The sequence below is a fragment of the Rhinolophus hipposideros genome (assembly GCF_964194185.1).
Source record: "Rhinolophus hipposideros genome assembly, chromosome: X".
Classification (NCBI taxonomy): Eukaryota; Metazoa; Chordata; class Mammalia; order Chiroptera; family Rhinolophidae; genus Rhinolophus; species Rhinolophus hipposideros.
In genome coordinates this window covers 97,286,158-97,303,042 of record NC_138046.1, presented here as the reverse complement: position 1 = coordinate 97,303,042, position 16,885 = coordinate 97,286,158, and the positions used below count along the sequence as shown (strand labels likewise).

The window sequence follows — 16,885 nt, the reverse complement described above, 5'->3', positions numbered from 1 at the left end:
GCTACTACTCTGATCCAAGCTACCAACTCTCACCCAGATTTAAAAAAAAAATTTATTGGGGAATATTGGGGAACAGTGTGTTTTTCCAGGACTCATCAGCTCCAAGTCAAGTCATTGTCTTCAGTCTAGCTGTGGAGGGCGCAGCTCACTAGCCCATATGGGAATTGAACCGGCGATGTTGGTGATATGAGCACTGTGCTCTAACCGACTGAGCCACCCAGCTGGACCTCACCCAGATTTTTGAATCAGTCTTCTGACTAGTTGCCCTGCTTTGGTCCTACTACAGATGTTCTATGAAAACATAAACCCAATCATAATCATTCCTCTGCTCCAACCTTCCAATGGCTTCCCATCTTATTCAGACAAAAGTCAAAGTTGTTGCTTCCTCCCCACCTTCCTCCTGCAATCTCAGCCCTTACTATCCTCACACACACTGCATCTTATGCACCAACCTTCTTGGTGTGCCTTGAACCTACACTCATGACCCTTCCTCATGAGCTCAGGACATGCTCTTCCCACTGTCTGGTATGTTTCAGTGTGGCTTCCTTGACCATGTGAAAATTACAACTCCTATTCCTTACACTCCCTATGCCCCCTCCATCCTCTATTTTTCGTATAGTACTTATCTGACATACGAGGCACTTACAGTCATCCCCTCTTACCCACAGGGTATACATTCCAAGACCCCCAGTGGATGCCTGAAACCGCAGATACTACCAAATCCTCTCTATATATTGACTTTTTCCTATACATACATACCTATGATCAAGTTTAATTTATAAATTAAGCACAGTAAGAGATCAACAACAATAATGAAATAGAACAATTATAACAATATACTGTAATAAAAGTTATGTGAATATGGCATTAGTAAGTAAAATAAGGCTGACTTGAACACAAGCGCTGTGATACTGGGACAGTCAATCTGATCATCGAGACAGCTACTAAGTGCCTAATGGGCGGGGAGCGTATACAGAATGGATACACTTGACAAAGGGATGATTCACGTCTTGGGCAGGAGGGAGCCCGACAGCACAAGATTTCATCATGCTACTCAGAATGGTGTGCAATTTAAAACTCATGAATTCTTTATTTCTGGAATTTCCATGTAATATTTTCAGACTGTGGTGGACCACGGGTAACTGAAACCTCAGAAAGCTAAAGCACAGATAAGGACAACTTATTGTAATTTACTCATCCAGTTTATTATCAGTCTTTCCTCACTAGAATATAAGTTCCATGCAGGCAGGGACTTGTACCATGTTTACATTGCTTTACCCCGGTGCCTAGAACAGCACCAGGCACGTAATTTTAGAATGAATGAATACATTTCAGAACCATGTTGTGAGTCCAGGACCTGCTTGGTCACTCCAGAGAGACAAGATGGTCTCCCACCAAAATTTGGTTTGATTGTTGACAGTGAGGGCACCACACATGCACTAAGAGAGTATGAAAAGTTTTATTACTCACATAATGTGGTTTTCTGGGGAGACTAGGTGTGGCTCCCAAGCCGGTCCAGAAGTGGCATTAGAGACTGGGAAAATGCTACTGGCCTGGACTTCTACTGTGGTTAGGGGGTGGGGTTAAGGGGTGGGGCTGGGGAAAGGATTCCCATGCATAGGCCAGGACTTGCATAGTTTGAACTTCCTGCTAGCGCCAAAGGAGGGATCACCTGCACTTTCTTATTAGCTTGCCCAGATATAGGGCAGAAGGAGAAGGGAGAGTGATGGGAGGCTTGAAAGCTTGTAGCAGTCAAACATCGCAAATGGAGTCAGATGCTTTATTACAGGACCCCTAGCAAGTAGGACTGTTATTGTGTTTCGTGTTCTCTGGTTCTACTTGGGACCTAGCTGCCAGGGGTCTTAGGGCTCTAGGCAAACTGCCTGATTTTTCAGATGAAGACTGAGTCCAGTTCCACCGGGTTGTCCTATCTCTGTAGATCCCACTGTAAGTTGGCTCAAGGACTGGCTCCCCTATGGCAAACCCTTGGACTCTAGGTTCGCAAAAACAATCTTGAAAACATTTTTAGACTCTCTGACTCTTGGAAGATGTCAGAGGGGTAGTAGCTTGTGGAAGGGGGTGTTTCACTTTGTGAGGTAATAAATATCTAACTAGTATGTTGCTTTGTACACCTGAAACGAATAAAAAAATAAAATAAAAGAGAACACCTTTAAGTACAAAATAGGTAGATTATAATTATTTCATTTTATGCAGTAACAGAAATGAGGACTATTGTTTTGATGTGGATTTTTCTGACTTTCACTTTTAATTAAGAGTTATTAAACAGAAAGTAGAAAGATTAGCATAATGAGCATACCAATGTCCCTTACATCAATCTAACAACTGTTAATATGTTGCCTTCTTTGATTTATATATGCATTTTTGTTGCTGAAGTATTTTATAGTAATGTAAAGCTATAATGACATTTTATCCCAAAATATATCAGTAAGCGTATTTTAAATAAACAAGGATAGTTTCCTATATAACGATAATATCATTATCACACCTAACAAAAATGATTCCTTAGTATCATTTAATATCCATCTATATTCAAATTGTATCATTCAAATGTGTTAAGACTTAAACGGGGGGTTTCATGAGATTTTGGGTCAAATTCCCCTTCAAGGGTCTAAAACTCCTCATTCCCCAGTTCACTATGAAATTGTTTCCTCCTTTCTCATGGGAAACAGATGGGATTAGAAATTTCTGACAGTTGTTTATTTCCCGAAAGACAAATTAGTCATATTACAATAAGAAGGAAAACAGTAATGTCTGCAAAATTCCTCAGACATGTCTCTATCTTGTAATTATACTTATTTGCCCTTACATTGTGTATCGAAGGTCTGCCTACTGAAGCAGTCTCAAATGAGAGTAAAAGTTTGACTGGATGTCACCATTTCCCATCATTTTGCCCCAGGGTGTGTTATCAAAGGGCTCTGCTTGCACTAACAGAGTTTAGCTGTGGCTTGGGGTGACACAGGATGACACAGCCTCCCTGTGTCATCCTCTTCTGACCAATGGAACATGCGGTGTGGGTGGGGCAGGAGCCATCCTCATCTGATGAGATGGCTGCAATGATCGCACATTCCACAGAGAGTTGAGAAGTGGTGAGGGTAATATGTGAGCACTGTTTAGCTTTGTCTTGGTTGGAAGATACATAAAACAGTAGAAGGACACTTTGACTTGGTTGACTTTTAGTAACCCGAAACTACCATTTCAATGCTTACTTTATTTTAATTAAAAAAAATTAAAGTATAATTTATGTATAGTAAAATACACAGATCTGAAGTGTATAGTTCAATCAGTGTTGAAGAATACATACACCCATGTAATCTACAAACTCTATCAAAGTATAAAACATTCCCATTACCCCAGAAAGTTCACCAATGCTCCTTCCCAGCCAATCACCCTCCCAGAAGCATCTATTGTTGTAATTTCTGCCTCTTTGTTTTGCCTGTTCTAGAACTTCATATAAATGAAGTTATACATTATCTAGCTTCTTTCATTCAGCATAAAGTCTGTGAGAGACATCTACGTTGTGTGTATTCATAGTTCATTCCTTTTTATTACTGAGTGGTATTCCATTGCAATCCGTGATATACCATGCTATGGTTTATTTTTCTGTTCTCCTGGATAGACATCAGTATATATTTTAAAGAATAAATACCAGGAGTAGCCCCTGAAAGGGGAACAGTGCCCCATTATTTACAGGTTCTGAACAAGAGGGTGGAAAAATGGGCACACATCTGAAGGAGAGTTGAGTGTTTGTACAGAAAATTCCCTCGGTTCCTCATGTTGCTCTGCCCTGGGAATTCCCTATCAGAGAAGTTGGAGAACTTGAAAGATTTTGACTTTTCAATTGAGATGGTGCCAGCTCCTCATAATTGTGTTTCCTACTTTAGTTCCTTTTTTAAAAATGCTTTTGTTTCTCTTTCTTTTATTATAGGCTTTGCACTTCTGGGAGGACATCCTTGTTTTCTGACCACACAAGATATTCACTTGGGTGTGAATGAAAGTCTCACAGACACGGCCCGGTTTGTAAATTTTCTTCTCTTCAAAGCTTATTTCAGAATTGATGGATACATTTCAAAAAGAAACTATGCTTCTCTTCTAATAGTGTTTTCCCCTTTCACTGTCCTTTGTACTGTTCTCTGTTTTCCTTCTTTCCCTCTTTACTTGATGTTCTGAATGCCCCTCTCTTATCCTCTGGCCACTTTCTATGGATTAAGATCATTTTTTTCTTAGCACTTTGAAGAGGTTTCTGATTATAAAATTTCAAATTTCGGGAAACTTAGAAATCATTAAGCATGACTCTTACATTTTACAATTGAAGAAATGGAGGACCAGGGAAATTGACACGTTCAATGACTCATAACTAGTTTGCATTGGAGCAGGGCATAATATTAATAGACATCATTTACTGAGCATTCATTATGTGTCAGCATTGTTCTAACTCATTGAATCCTTATAACAACCCACACAGATTGGCATAAAGAGGTGAAACTTAATTAGGGACATACTAGCTACTTTAACACAAAATCTCAAAATGTCAATGGCTTAACATAGTACCGGTGTTCCTCATTGGTAAGAGGGAAAGACTGATTATTTGTGTGGCCACTGAGAGACTCTGGATGAAAGTGTTTCTACAATCTTTAACATGTGGCCTCTAAGGTCACCCTGGGTGTCAACATCCAGCCACAAGCTAGGAGAAGAGAACATGGAGACGGGATACTTGCTTCAAAGCCACCTTAGCAGGGAAGTGGCACAAGCACTTCTATTCACATTCTGTTGGCAAGTGCTAGTAGCTCACCCCTACCTAGATGAAAGCAGAGGTGGGAAAAGGCTCGTAACCACTATATTATAAAGATTGAATGGGCGGACAGGTGGCTCAGTTGCTTAGAGCATGAGCTCTGGGCAACAGGGCTGCCGGTTGGATTCACACATGGGCCAGTGAGCTGCGCCCTCTGCAACTAGAATGAAGTCAATGAGCTGCCCTGAGCTCCCAGATGGCTCAGTTGGTTGGAGCGCATCCTCTCAACCAAAAGGTTAACGGTTTGACTCCTCGACTCTCACAAGGAGTCGCCTCCCGCCCCCCAAAAAGATTGAAACACAGGCCCCCTGACTCCCCATGCAGTATTCTCACCATTATATCATGTCTGGTCAAGAAATGCAGAGCAAATGTCTTTGTTTAAATATTTTACCCTTGATGTGGAAGCCTACTGACTTTTTTTCCTGCAAATGATGTGCCATAAAGTAACTCCTTGCAGACACTTCCTGCTTTTTATGGCATCTACCCTAGTATATACTAAAGAAACCACCTCATTTGAATTGCTAAAGTGATTTGAAATCACTCATCTTTAAACATTTTTGTCACATTATTTTAGATGAGACAATATTAGTATTAAGAAGTGTGGTGTTCATCTTCTGGATGTAAAGGATAAAAAGAATAAATAAACATAAATGAGGTTTTCTTCCAAATATGCTGCCACTGCCTGGGATTTATATTAGCCTAATAATTCTCTTTTCACAAAAGTGAAATATAGCTTACTCGAGAGCAAATATTACAAGCTGGTTAAGGAATGAAGCCAGGGATACAGCCAGGAGAGAGTTTCAGTGGGGATCCTCCGTGTAGAACCAAGGAATGAGAGTGAATGAGTCATGTATGAACTAGTGGTTGGAAAAGGGTACAGTTGGAGGAAGGAACAGCTGAGTATCCAGTAAAGAGTTAAGGAGTGCAGACTGGCAGCCAGAAAGAGGTCAGGGCCCAGAAATCAGTGGAGTGGGCAGGACCCCCAAAGCAAGAAACCAATAGCCAAGCTTGGATCGAAAGCTGAGGATGAGTATAAACATGTTCTTTTCTGTGCTTGCTCTCCACATAACGATTCCCACCGCAAGTTCTTAGAGGAGCTCTACACAGATCTTGAGAAAAACAATATGCTCATAAGTTCCAACGTCATTGGGACCTTTTAGTCCATATACGTAATTAGTTCCATTGCTACATGGATATATGGATACATAAAATTTGATCCATAGAATTCTTCTGATCATTGCATCTTATCCAAAAAACTCTGAATGAAAACAAAAGCTCCTTCTTAAAGGGTGTATACTATGGACCTCTTGTGCTATTATCTCAAATCTTTGTAAAAACCTTACAAAGTAAGTATTATTGGCCCAATGTTACAGATGACAAAACCATGATTCAGAGAAGTAATGGAGCTTAGAAGCTAAGTCAGAATTTAAATCAAGCTATTTTTTATTTATTTAAGGCTATGTTGTTTTGACTACCCCTACTGCTTCTTGCATACATCCCATGAGAGGGACAGTGAAATAAGTTGTGGCAATCATTGGCTTCTGTGTCATTAGGTCCCCAAGACCACCCCACGTTTGATGATTCACCTGGAGGATTCACAGGACTCAGCATATAGTCCTACTCATGGCTGTGATTTATTATATTGAGAAAGTATACCAAGCACAAGCAATGAAGGGAAAAGGCACATGTAGCAAAGTTCAAGGGAAACCAGGTGCAAGCTTCCAAGAGTCCTCTCCCAGGGGAGTCACTCAGGACATGCTTCGTACCCTTCGCAATGAGTTGTCACAACACATGTGAAATGTTGCTCCTTAGAGACTCAGTGTCCAGGGTTTTCACTGGGAGACAGTTACATAGCATCCTGTTTGACATGCACCCAAATCCCAGACTCCCAGGAGGAAAGCAGGTGTTTACTTTAAACCACATTATTTGTAAAAATATTTTAGGCACAATGAGCCACTCTTATCAGTCCTGGAAATGATGGAAACCCTGTCAAAATCGAAGTTCTCAGATGCCCTCCAGGGGATTCTTACAAGCAGGGCTTTCAAAGGATAGCGGTCAGGCCTGCTATGCTACCTCTTCTCTGCATGGTTTGGATATCACAAGACTTGAGATCTAGTCTAAGCTTTGCCCCTTACCTACTTTGTGACCTCCCTAGGTGAAAATTTTGTGGATCTTAGTTTCCTTTTCTAAAATGTCAGGGAGTTCTGATCCTTAAGGTTCACTTTATACTCTCAAATGTATACAAATGTATCAGATACAAAGTTGTAGTCTTTAAACAGAGGTGTGTCCCAATGTAAACCATGTGTAGACAAAGGCGGAGTAATTTGGATAGGGGTAGAGACAGAAAGTAGAGAGATAATTTCTAATTTTGCAGGTTAGGGTTTAGATGGTGTCTGGGCACCTACATTTTATTTTAATTAATTAATTAATTTTTTTAAAGCAAATGCTTTTTATTTTTTTAAAGGAGGGTACAGCTCACAGTGGCCCATGTGGGGATCGAACCGGCAACCTTGGTGTTATTAGCACCACGCTCTAACAAACCGAGCTAACCGACTACCCCCTGGGCACCTACATTTTAACAAGCTCCTCAAATGATTCTGTTGCCAGAGTGGCTGGACCACACTTTGAGACCCTGAATTGTAAGGTTGTACTGTAATCCTGAGCTGTTGTGCTGTCAATCTATGCTAGTGCATTAGTGAAAGGGATGGTAAAGAAGAAACAGCTAATGAGATATTTATATGGTTTCATGATAACTGATTATGAAGGGTGCATTGATAGTGTAGACAAAATGATTTCAGATTAGTTATTATTAAAATATGTATGTATATATTAGCAGAAGAAGGACAATGAAAGGAGTTTCTGCTTTGGGGAGGAAGTGATAGATCAGGTATTGACCTACTGCATTAAAGGTTGAACCTCCAAGTACAAATGGCCACAGGCCATTGGGGATAAAGACCTTGGATGAAATTGAAAGCTGGAGAAATAGAAGTATAAGCTCAGTGGTAGAAAATGAGCTCCAGCGTCTCATTGTGGGAGAATTGCAGAAGGCTGAACCTTGAGGAGAGCTGCAGTTACGGAGGGGCGGGAGGAAATCATGAGAGTACAAGGAGAATAAGGATAATGCAATCAGAAGAGGCTAGAATGGGAGATGGGGATGTCAGAAAGGGGGATAGAGTAGCTACTGTGGAAATCTGACTTTCTGTTGTGTACCGCATTACGGCTTAATCTGCCAAAATATCTGACAAACAAGATATGGCTGAGATTCAGAAACTCAATACATTTAAATTGAAGAAGACAAGAGAAACCCACTGCCTTTCACAGAAGCAATTGAACAGAAGCAAGGAAGTGAATCTTAATGACATCTACCCTGCTGATACGCACCATACCATCCATAGCAATTGCCTCCTTGCTTTTTTTTAAAGAAGTTAAACTTTGTAAGATGCAAAAAGATTGGATGATGTTTAAATGACAGTGCTAGTCCTTTCAAATCAAGAGAACAGCGCACACCTGACAGTGACTGATGGCTTTGCTTCTCCATCTGCCTGTCTGGCTGCTTTGGGGACTTGGTCGAATAAAAAAGTGACTGCCCATTGGTCAAAGAAGAACCTGACGGGCAATACAGTGAATGTGGCAAACAGGAGAAGAAAAAAAAAAAAGGCAAAATTGGGCCAGTCTCCTGAAAGCTGTTAAATGTAATTTCCAAAGTGTCTCTCTTATTTAGCCAAATGATTTAATTATTCATTTATTCAAAAATATTTATTGAATGCCTAGGTTTTCTCCAGGCATTGTTTTAGCACTGAGAATAAAATGTTGATCAAATCAAACAAAATCATTGTCTGAGTGGAAATTATAGTGTAGAGGGAGGAGGCTTTCACCAAACAAATAAATAAAGCATGAATAGACTAGCAGGTTGAAATAAGTGCTATGTTGAAGCTTAAAACAGGGTGATCTGTGGGTGGGGTGGAGTCTCCTTTAGATTGGGTAGTCAGGAAAGGCGTCTTGGAGGAGGTGACAGTTGAGAACTCATTGTAAAGACAGAGTCAGGTATGCAAAGCTGTGGGAAGAGCATCCAAACAGAAAGAACTGCTGATACAAAAGGTTAAGGCAACAATAAGCTTGATGTATTCAGGAACAGAAGGACAGCCAGCATTGTTTTAAAGTCTGCAAATAAACATGTTTTAAATCGGCACATAAAAAAAATAAGTTCACTTATGAGTTGGTCCTGTCTCAACCACCAAAGACAGGAAAAATAAAATCAGATCAAGGAGTAAAAATTGTAAATACACATTCAAAATAGAATGTGTTGCTCTTTTCTTTCTTGATTACGATAATAAACTTTAATTAAAAAAACCAAAAAACCTGTTCTCTTCAAAATATTGTGGGCAAATCCTCCTTAGCTAGTTGAGTATTGTGTAATCTGAGGGGATGCTAGTGGGGAGAGAAAGGGGACACTGAGATGGAGTTGTGGATTGGTACTGTGGACGAACTGGTATGTCAGGGGACCCCAAGACCACCCCCAGGTTTGGTGATTCATTAGGACTCACAAGACTCAGCAGACGATCATACTCAGAGCTAAGATTCATTACAAAAAAAGGATTCGAAGCAAAGACAGCAAAGAGAAAAGGCACATGGGGCCAAGTCTAGGGGAGACCAGGCACAAGCTTCCAAGTGTCCCCCTTTCCCAGTGGAGACATAAAGGACATGCTAATTCACCCAGCGACAAGTTGTGGCAACACGTGTGAAATGTTGTTTACCAGGGAGTCTCTAGACAGTGCCCAAGATTTTTATCAGGGGCTGGTCACACAAGCACCCTCTGCCTAGCATGAACCCAAATTCTAGACTCCTAAAAGGAAAGCAGCTGTTCCGCACCATCTGTACTGTTTATACAAACAGTTTAGGCAGTGAGCCATCCTTATTATTTCTGGGAATGGTAGGAACCCTCCCCAAGTCCAAGTTCCCAGTGGCCAAGGGCTAACTTGTAAGCAGACCTTTCAAAGATAACCATCTCAGGACTGCTATGTTAACCCTTAGCATAACCTGGCTCTCATCTCTCTTCTGGATTTTGGTAATTGTCCTTTACCTCAATCTACCCTAACTGGTAAGGGAGTGCGTCCTACATTGATGGGGCACGACAGACTTAAGATTTGAATTATTTCCTCAGTTCAGTGTGGGTCCCTGTAGGGCCAGACACCCATTGGATATAATCAACCATTGCTTACTTCCCTCTTTGGAAAAGTCTCTCTTGGCTACTCTCTTCCACCCCCTAACATGTCAGAACACACAAACATATACACATACATTCAGTTACATTTGCTTCAGATTTGAGGGTATTTTCAGATGTTGCCAATTCTCTGGTGCTCTGCTAGAGTTAAGAGTTGGATATTCTATGTTTCGCCCTTGCTCTGGGCTTATTCTTTTAGATGTGTTCACCAGAAGTGACACCTTCGCATGACTCAGACCACTGGTTTTTTTGAAGTTGAAAATCGGATGGACCTTAGGAACAGCAGAGAGACATTATCAGTCCAGTTTGAAGGCTTTCTGTGTCTTCTATAATGACAGCTGTTCATGCCTAATGCTCTGAGTCCACTATTGAAAGGGACGTAATAGCTTCACAGTCATTTTCACTTTAATACAGTTCATAATGCAACTTCAGAAACCACGTGTATGAAAAGCTCCATATAAAACCAGATAATGTAACGTTGTTCTACTCTAATTACTTTCCCTACAGATGTAATTTACTCATGGCGGTGATTGCTAAAGTGTGTTCTGTTAGTGTAAAACTAGTAGAAAGTAAAATCAGCACAAACCACTGTATTAGTTTCCTAGGGCTGCCAAAAAAATGACCACTCAACTTGGTGACTTAAAACAACAGAAATGTATTCTCTCAAGGTTCTGGGGTCCAGAAGTGTGAAATCAAGGTGTCAGCATGGCTGCGCTCCCTCGAAGGTGCTAGGGAAGGGTCACTGCTTGCCTCTTCCCACAGCTCCTTGGCGTCCCTTGGCTTATAAATGCATCTGTGGGGACAGGGTCCCAGAGAGTAGCTTCCAGGCTCTCGGCCTCACGTGGAAAGGTGCTGGCTTGGGTAGTAGGTGGCCGTCAGCTGTGGCTAGTTGGCCATCAGCTGTTACCCATTAGCCATTAGCCACTGATATAACTGCTGTGGCTGAGCTAGTAAGCGCAGATGGCAGCTAGCAAGTGAGGTGGGTTGGCGGAGAAGCAGACGGCAGGTTGCGGATCGTGTGGCTCCTGCTTCCTGTGTCTCCAACCCAGCCACCAGCGAGACTATACTGGTGTGACTCCCCTACCTATGGCTCCGTGGGTGTTCCTTTTGGCCTCACCATATCCTGCATTCTGGTGCGGGGAGCGGGAGCAGAGGTCCCGCATGACTCCCTGCATGACAACATCACTCCAAATTCTGCCTGTCTTCACCTGGCCTTCTTTTCTGTATGTCTCTGTCCTCTCCTCTTATCAGGATATCAGTCATTGGATTTAGGGCCCTCCCTTCTCCAGTCTGACCTCATCTTAACTAATTACACATGCAAAGATCCTACCTGCAAATGAGGTCACATTCTGAGTTTCCAAGGTGGACATGAATTTGGGGGACACCACTCAACCCACCACTACAAACCACATATCCACATGCCCTGCAGCAACATGGAAGGGTTTCAAGTCATTGTCATTCTGATCGCTCAAATAATGGAAGTTATGGAGGAATTTGTGGATGAGACACAGTCTTCAAAGAAAGAGTGAACCACTGTCACATTGAAAAGAATGTTTAAGAAAGCTGTGATATTGTTATTAAGGTATTTATAGCAATGATATTAAGACCGAAAAAGGTAATCTTTCCTAAATTTTAAAATATTGGCATTTAATGTGAAATATGTACCTAATGAGGTATGAATAAATTGGTCTCTAATAGGAAATATGGTATTACCAGGAATCTTTACAGAGGCCACCAAGAAGCTAGCAGGCTTGGCCTGTTTTGAAAAATCAAAATAGGAAACATCCATTTTTTAAATGATTACAGGGTTATCAATGGTGTCATTACACACAGCCAAAAATTCCTCCCACTGTTTGCCAGTCAGCTCTTCTACTGACAGGAGATGTCACTGATAACAAACTGGAATTTAGGGGGCACGCAGTCTGATTCAAGGCAGGATGGAGTCAGAAGGAAGAATGCATGGCAGGACCCTATGAGAATATAACTTGTGTTTCTCTTTGGCTTTTGCAACCCATTCCCTATGTTCCAAAAGTTTAGGAACAACTGAACTCTAAAGAGCATCAAGATTGTTGTGTGATTGTCCATCTTATCAATATCCATGTTTGCTCTTAAGATCTGGCTCAGCATATAGCATAATATTGGAGGTTTTTTGTTTGTTTTGAGTATTTGTTCACCTAACCACAGAAACTCTGCAGCAGGCCTGCTTGAGGCTATGGAGAACTTGGCTTATGGTGTTTTTTGTTTTGTTTTGCTTTGTTATTTTGGCCTTCTGGATGTTTTAGTTAAATCATAAATAAGTTTTGATCTTATACTAAAGGAAAAAATATCAACGAATAATGGAAACTCGAGGTTGGAAAGGTCTTTATGGGTTACTTAGATCAACCATGCTTTTCATGACTCCTCCACACCATTCCTTCAAAATTGTCCTTGAGCCTGCATGAAAATATCCAGTATCAGGGTACTCTTTACATACTGAGCTATCATGCTCCATTTTTATACAGTCTCTGACTGTTCTGAGGAGAGCTTATACAAACTGACTGAGAATTCACTTTCAAATTGAGTTGAAATTGGTATTGCTATGTCTTCTCCATGTTCTTCTGTTTTTTTAGTATCTTTATAAATTCATGCATTTTAATATATTTTAAAGTTTCAATTCGTTGTAGTTGTTCTTACTCATGCTCAAATTGTCCCATCTTTAGCCAATGTGATTTGTCTCTAAGTTGGCTACTAGATCATTTTGACATAACTCTTTTAGTCTTGGATAGTTTCCTTGCTTTTTGATATGACAAGATATTCCAGGCTCATCTTGCATATTTCTTTACCAAAGCCAAGCATTAGTCATTGCTCTAAGAAGCCCTTTCATTTTCAATTACTTTCAAAATCATGTTTAGGAAGATGATTTTTGAATTTTTTTTCCTGGTTATTACAATTCTCCTTTTGGTAGAACCTATGAGATTTTTTTTTGATTACACAATATGTTCTTTTTTTTCCCAATTAAGGTTTATTAGTGTGATAATGGTTAGTAATGTTACATAGGTTTCAAGTGGAACTACCAATATTGCCATCATCTAGAAATAATCAATGTTAACATTTTATCTCCTAAACCATTTTTCCATTTAAAGTCCTATGCCATGATTCTTTTTATAAACAGTAGGAAAGAGAGATGATTGAGGGGGGAAGAAAACACCACATTTTAAATTGAATAAACTTTATTCAATTTAATAGCAAAATTAAATTGAATAAACTTTTTAATTTGTTGATTATTTTTAAAAAAATCATATTGTTAGCTATTAAAAATCCAGAGGGAACTGATATGTGTGAGAAACTTTAAATTTGGGTAATTTGGATTTTGCAAAAGCAGTTTTGTTACCATTGTGGACAGATACCTTAAGATTGTCTGCAAGGTTTCAGGAATCAATCGGAAGGCAAACAGCACTCTCTATTAAAGGGAAATGAAAAGAGACCGAATTAAAAGTCATTACAGAGCCAGAGAGTATTTTTAACTGGTCACCCTTTTATTTTGTAGCACATATAATGCAGCTCTTACGATGTTTAAAGCCGGGGTTTCAAATTGATGGAGAGCTATAGAAAGCCCAATTACTGTAAATGTGCCTATAAGCCCAGCTCTATTTATAGGTTTCTTATTTTTTCCAGGCAAAAGGTTTTTGTTTTGTTTTGTTTTATTTTAAAGATCTTGAGTATCCTGGAAGAAGAAAACTAAGAATGGTGATTTCTCTATGATTTATATCAACTTTAAACATAAAGTAGACAGCAACATCATTGACAAAATAATATGAATAATTGTCTATTTAAAGATCTTTAATATCTTTGTTTCCCCAAGAGATTACAATGTAAAGACAACCTGGGATCTGTGCCTCCCCCACGTCCCAGATTCCACTTCTCCTGTTCTGAAGGAGGATTGCAGGGCCATTTTATTATTATTATTATTATTATTATATTATTTATTAGTTTCAGGTGTACAAAACAAGGTAATACTTAGACGCCCACCATCTACATCCCTCACACTGTGAACCCCCCTCCCCCCACCCACCATCCCTCCGACCTCACACCCAGCCATCACATCACACACATAAAATTATAGTTGGCATTCATTAATGTTTAGCCTCTGGTGCACAACGCCACGATCAGGCATCCACACCATCCCTGAGGTGGTCTCCCAAATAGGACGCATGCCCATCGGATACCCAACAAAACCCCTACAACATTATTGAATAAGTTCCCCAAATTAATTTCCAGAAAACCCTGAGGCCATCTTGCAGCCACCAGCCGCCTCCCAATTGCAGGGCCATTTTTTAAAAAAATCAAGCTTTTGCCCGTAGATGCTTTACTGTCCAAGGGGCTTTCTGTGTTTATAGGAATATTGCCTACTCTGCACTGCTTTTACAGTCAAATCTATTAACGTTATGAATTATCAACCATTAGCATTCCTTTAAACACCAAAATTGCAAACATTCCTCAGTGTTTCTCAAAGTGTGGTCCCCAAAGCAGCAGCATAATTTGCTGTTAGAAATGCAAATTTGGCGGGGAGGGGACCAACCCAGACCTACTGAATCAGAAACAGGATTGGCTGTGTTCTAACAAGTGATTCTCATGCATGTTCAAATTTCAGAATGATTGCTTTAAACTTTCACATGTTACTTATCCAACCAATAAATCAAATACATGTTAAATGAACAAAACAAGTCTCCTCAACCGGTTAAACACTGATTGCAAAGTTAATCAACTGCTTTTAAGCATTTAACTTAATCGCAAACCTAGCATTTCAGATTTCCTTGAATGCTCTAAACATTTTAAAAAGGAAAAAATACACTTAAAATACCACTTTGATTACAGAGCTGATGAATATTTAACAAGAAAACTGGGCATAACACTGTTCATATCATACAGTTAATATTGTTTTACATTATTATCCCTGCTTTTATTTTATCCTTACGTGGTCCTGGAATTGAAACTTTATACACTGCTGGGTTGCAAGGATTTCTACTGGAGACTATTTTTATACATTTTCATGGTTTATATATGTCGTTTTACCGGACTGGAAGGAAAAAATATCATCTCAGGAGGCTAAGAATGCAGGTGAAGTGGACTGCTGACCACTTAATCTTGGTTGGGTTTTGGGTACTGGTTACTCTTAAGTTCAAGATGAATTAAAGTCAAGCTGCTGGCCACTAGGATGAATATATTTTTATCACATAGTTTTCACTTTTTATCATGAGCTCTATGTTGGATTGCTATTACTGCTTTAACAAATTACCACAAAATTAGTGGCTTAAAACAAAACAATTTATTGTCTTACAATTCTGGAGGCGAGAGGTCTAAAATGAGCCCACAAGGCAGTGTTCCTTTTGGAGCTTCCAGGGGAGAATCCATTTCCTTGCCCTTTCCAGTCTCCAGAGGCTGCCTATATCCTGGGGCTCCTGGCTCCCTTTCTCCATCTTCAAAGCCAGGGACATAGCTAGCATCTTCTCTCATTTCTGACCACCTGCCTCCCTCTTATAAGGTCCCTTGTAATTATATTGGGCCCACCCCAGGATAATCTCCCTATGTCAAGTTCCTTAATTTAATCACATCTGCGAAATTCCTTTTGCTATGTAACATATTCAGGGGTTATGGGGATTAGAGCGTGGACATCATTGGGGTGCATCATTCTATCTTAAGATCCTTACTCCTGTTTTTCATATAAATTCTGATTTTTAAAAAGATTTTATTGGGGAAAGGGAACTGTGAATTTCCAGGACTTTATTGGGGGAACAGTGTGTTTTTCCCAGGACCCATCAGCTCCAAGTCAAGTTGTTGTCCTTCAGTCTAGCTGTGGAGGGCGCAGCTCGGCTGCAAGTCCAGTTGCCCTTTTCAATCTAGTTGCAGGGGGCGCAGCCCACCGTCCCATGTGGGAATTGAACTGGCAACCTTGTTGTTAAGAGCACGTGCTCTAACCAACTGAGCCATAGTATTTCAGGTGTCACAAAATTAACCAATTCTTACGAAATAGGAAATTGATAATAATTATAGACTTTTTTGGGATAGCTGCCTCCATCGACATTACTTTCTCATGATAGAGTTAAAAAGACTGTATTCTATAGTATGAAGCATCAGTATATCTGTACTGGGAAGGGAATTTGTATTAAAGTCTTGAAGAAAGAAGTAAAGATTTAAAATTCTTTTAACATAATAGCTTATGCCTTAGGACAGTGGTTCTCAAACTTTGGAAGGTTATCTGAGTTACTTGGGAAACTTGGTAACAAGTAAAACTACCCAGACTCTACCCTATTTTGGGAGCGTGGGGCTCAGTACTTTAAGTTCTGCACTTAGTTTTGATACACACAAGTTTGGGAACCATTGTCTTGGGGCATCCAATTGGTCAAGGTAGCTGGTTACTCTCATGAGGGGACCTTAATGGAAGGGAGTGGATTATTCATTTCTTAGGATTTGAGATGCTTTTCTCCTTCAATTGAACTAGAAAGCACTCCCTGCCAGTGAGATTATGGACCAAGTCCTCTGTCTTTCTGGGCTGCCATCTCTTGAAATTTTTTGGCAGGCTGGGGCTGCTTAGGGTTTTAAGAAAAAAAAAAGGATGGTACTTTCAAAAATATGGTGGCCTCAATTCCCTCTTTGTTGGGAGTCTCAAACTTTAATATGCAAATGAATCACCTGAAAACTTTGTTAAAATCCATATTCTGATTCAGTAAATCTGGGCGGGGCCTATGATTCTACAGTTCTAACAAGCTGCCAGGTAATGCCCATGCTGTTGACCTGAGGAGCCAGGTGCTAGCTTTGGCTCTCAACCTTGGCTGCATATTGGAGTTTCCTGGAAAGTTTTTGAAAATACTGATCCC

At 40.2% G+C, this 16,885-nt stretch overlaps 1 protein-coding gene across 1 annotated transcript in view; it reads left to right on the top strand.

Annotated features, from left to right (window-relative positions):
* The window catches only part of OTC (ornithine transcarbamylase), an 81,965-nt gene that overhangs the window by 41,361 nt on the left and 23,719 nt on the right, over nucleotides 1-16,885 (top strand). Inside the window, exon 4 of the mRNA XM_081042604.1 lies at nucleotides 3,947-4,034. Coding sequence (XP_080898730.1) covers nucleotides 3,947-4,034 — 88 coding nt within the window. The remainder of the gene's footprint in view (nucleotides 1-3,946; nucleotides 4,035-16,885) is intronic.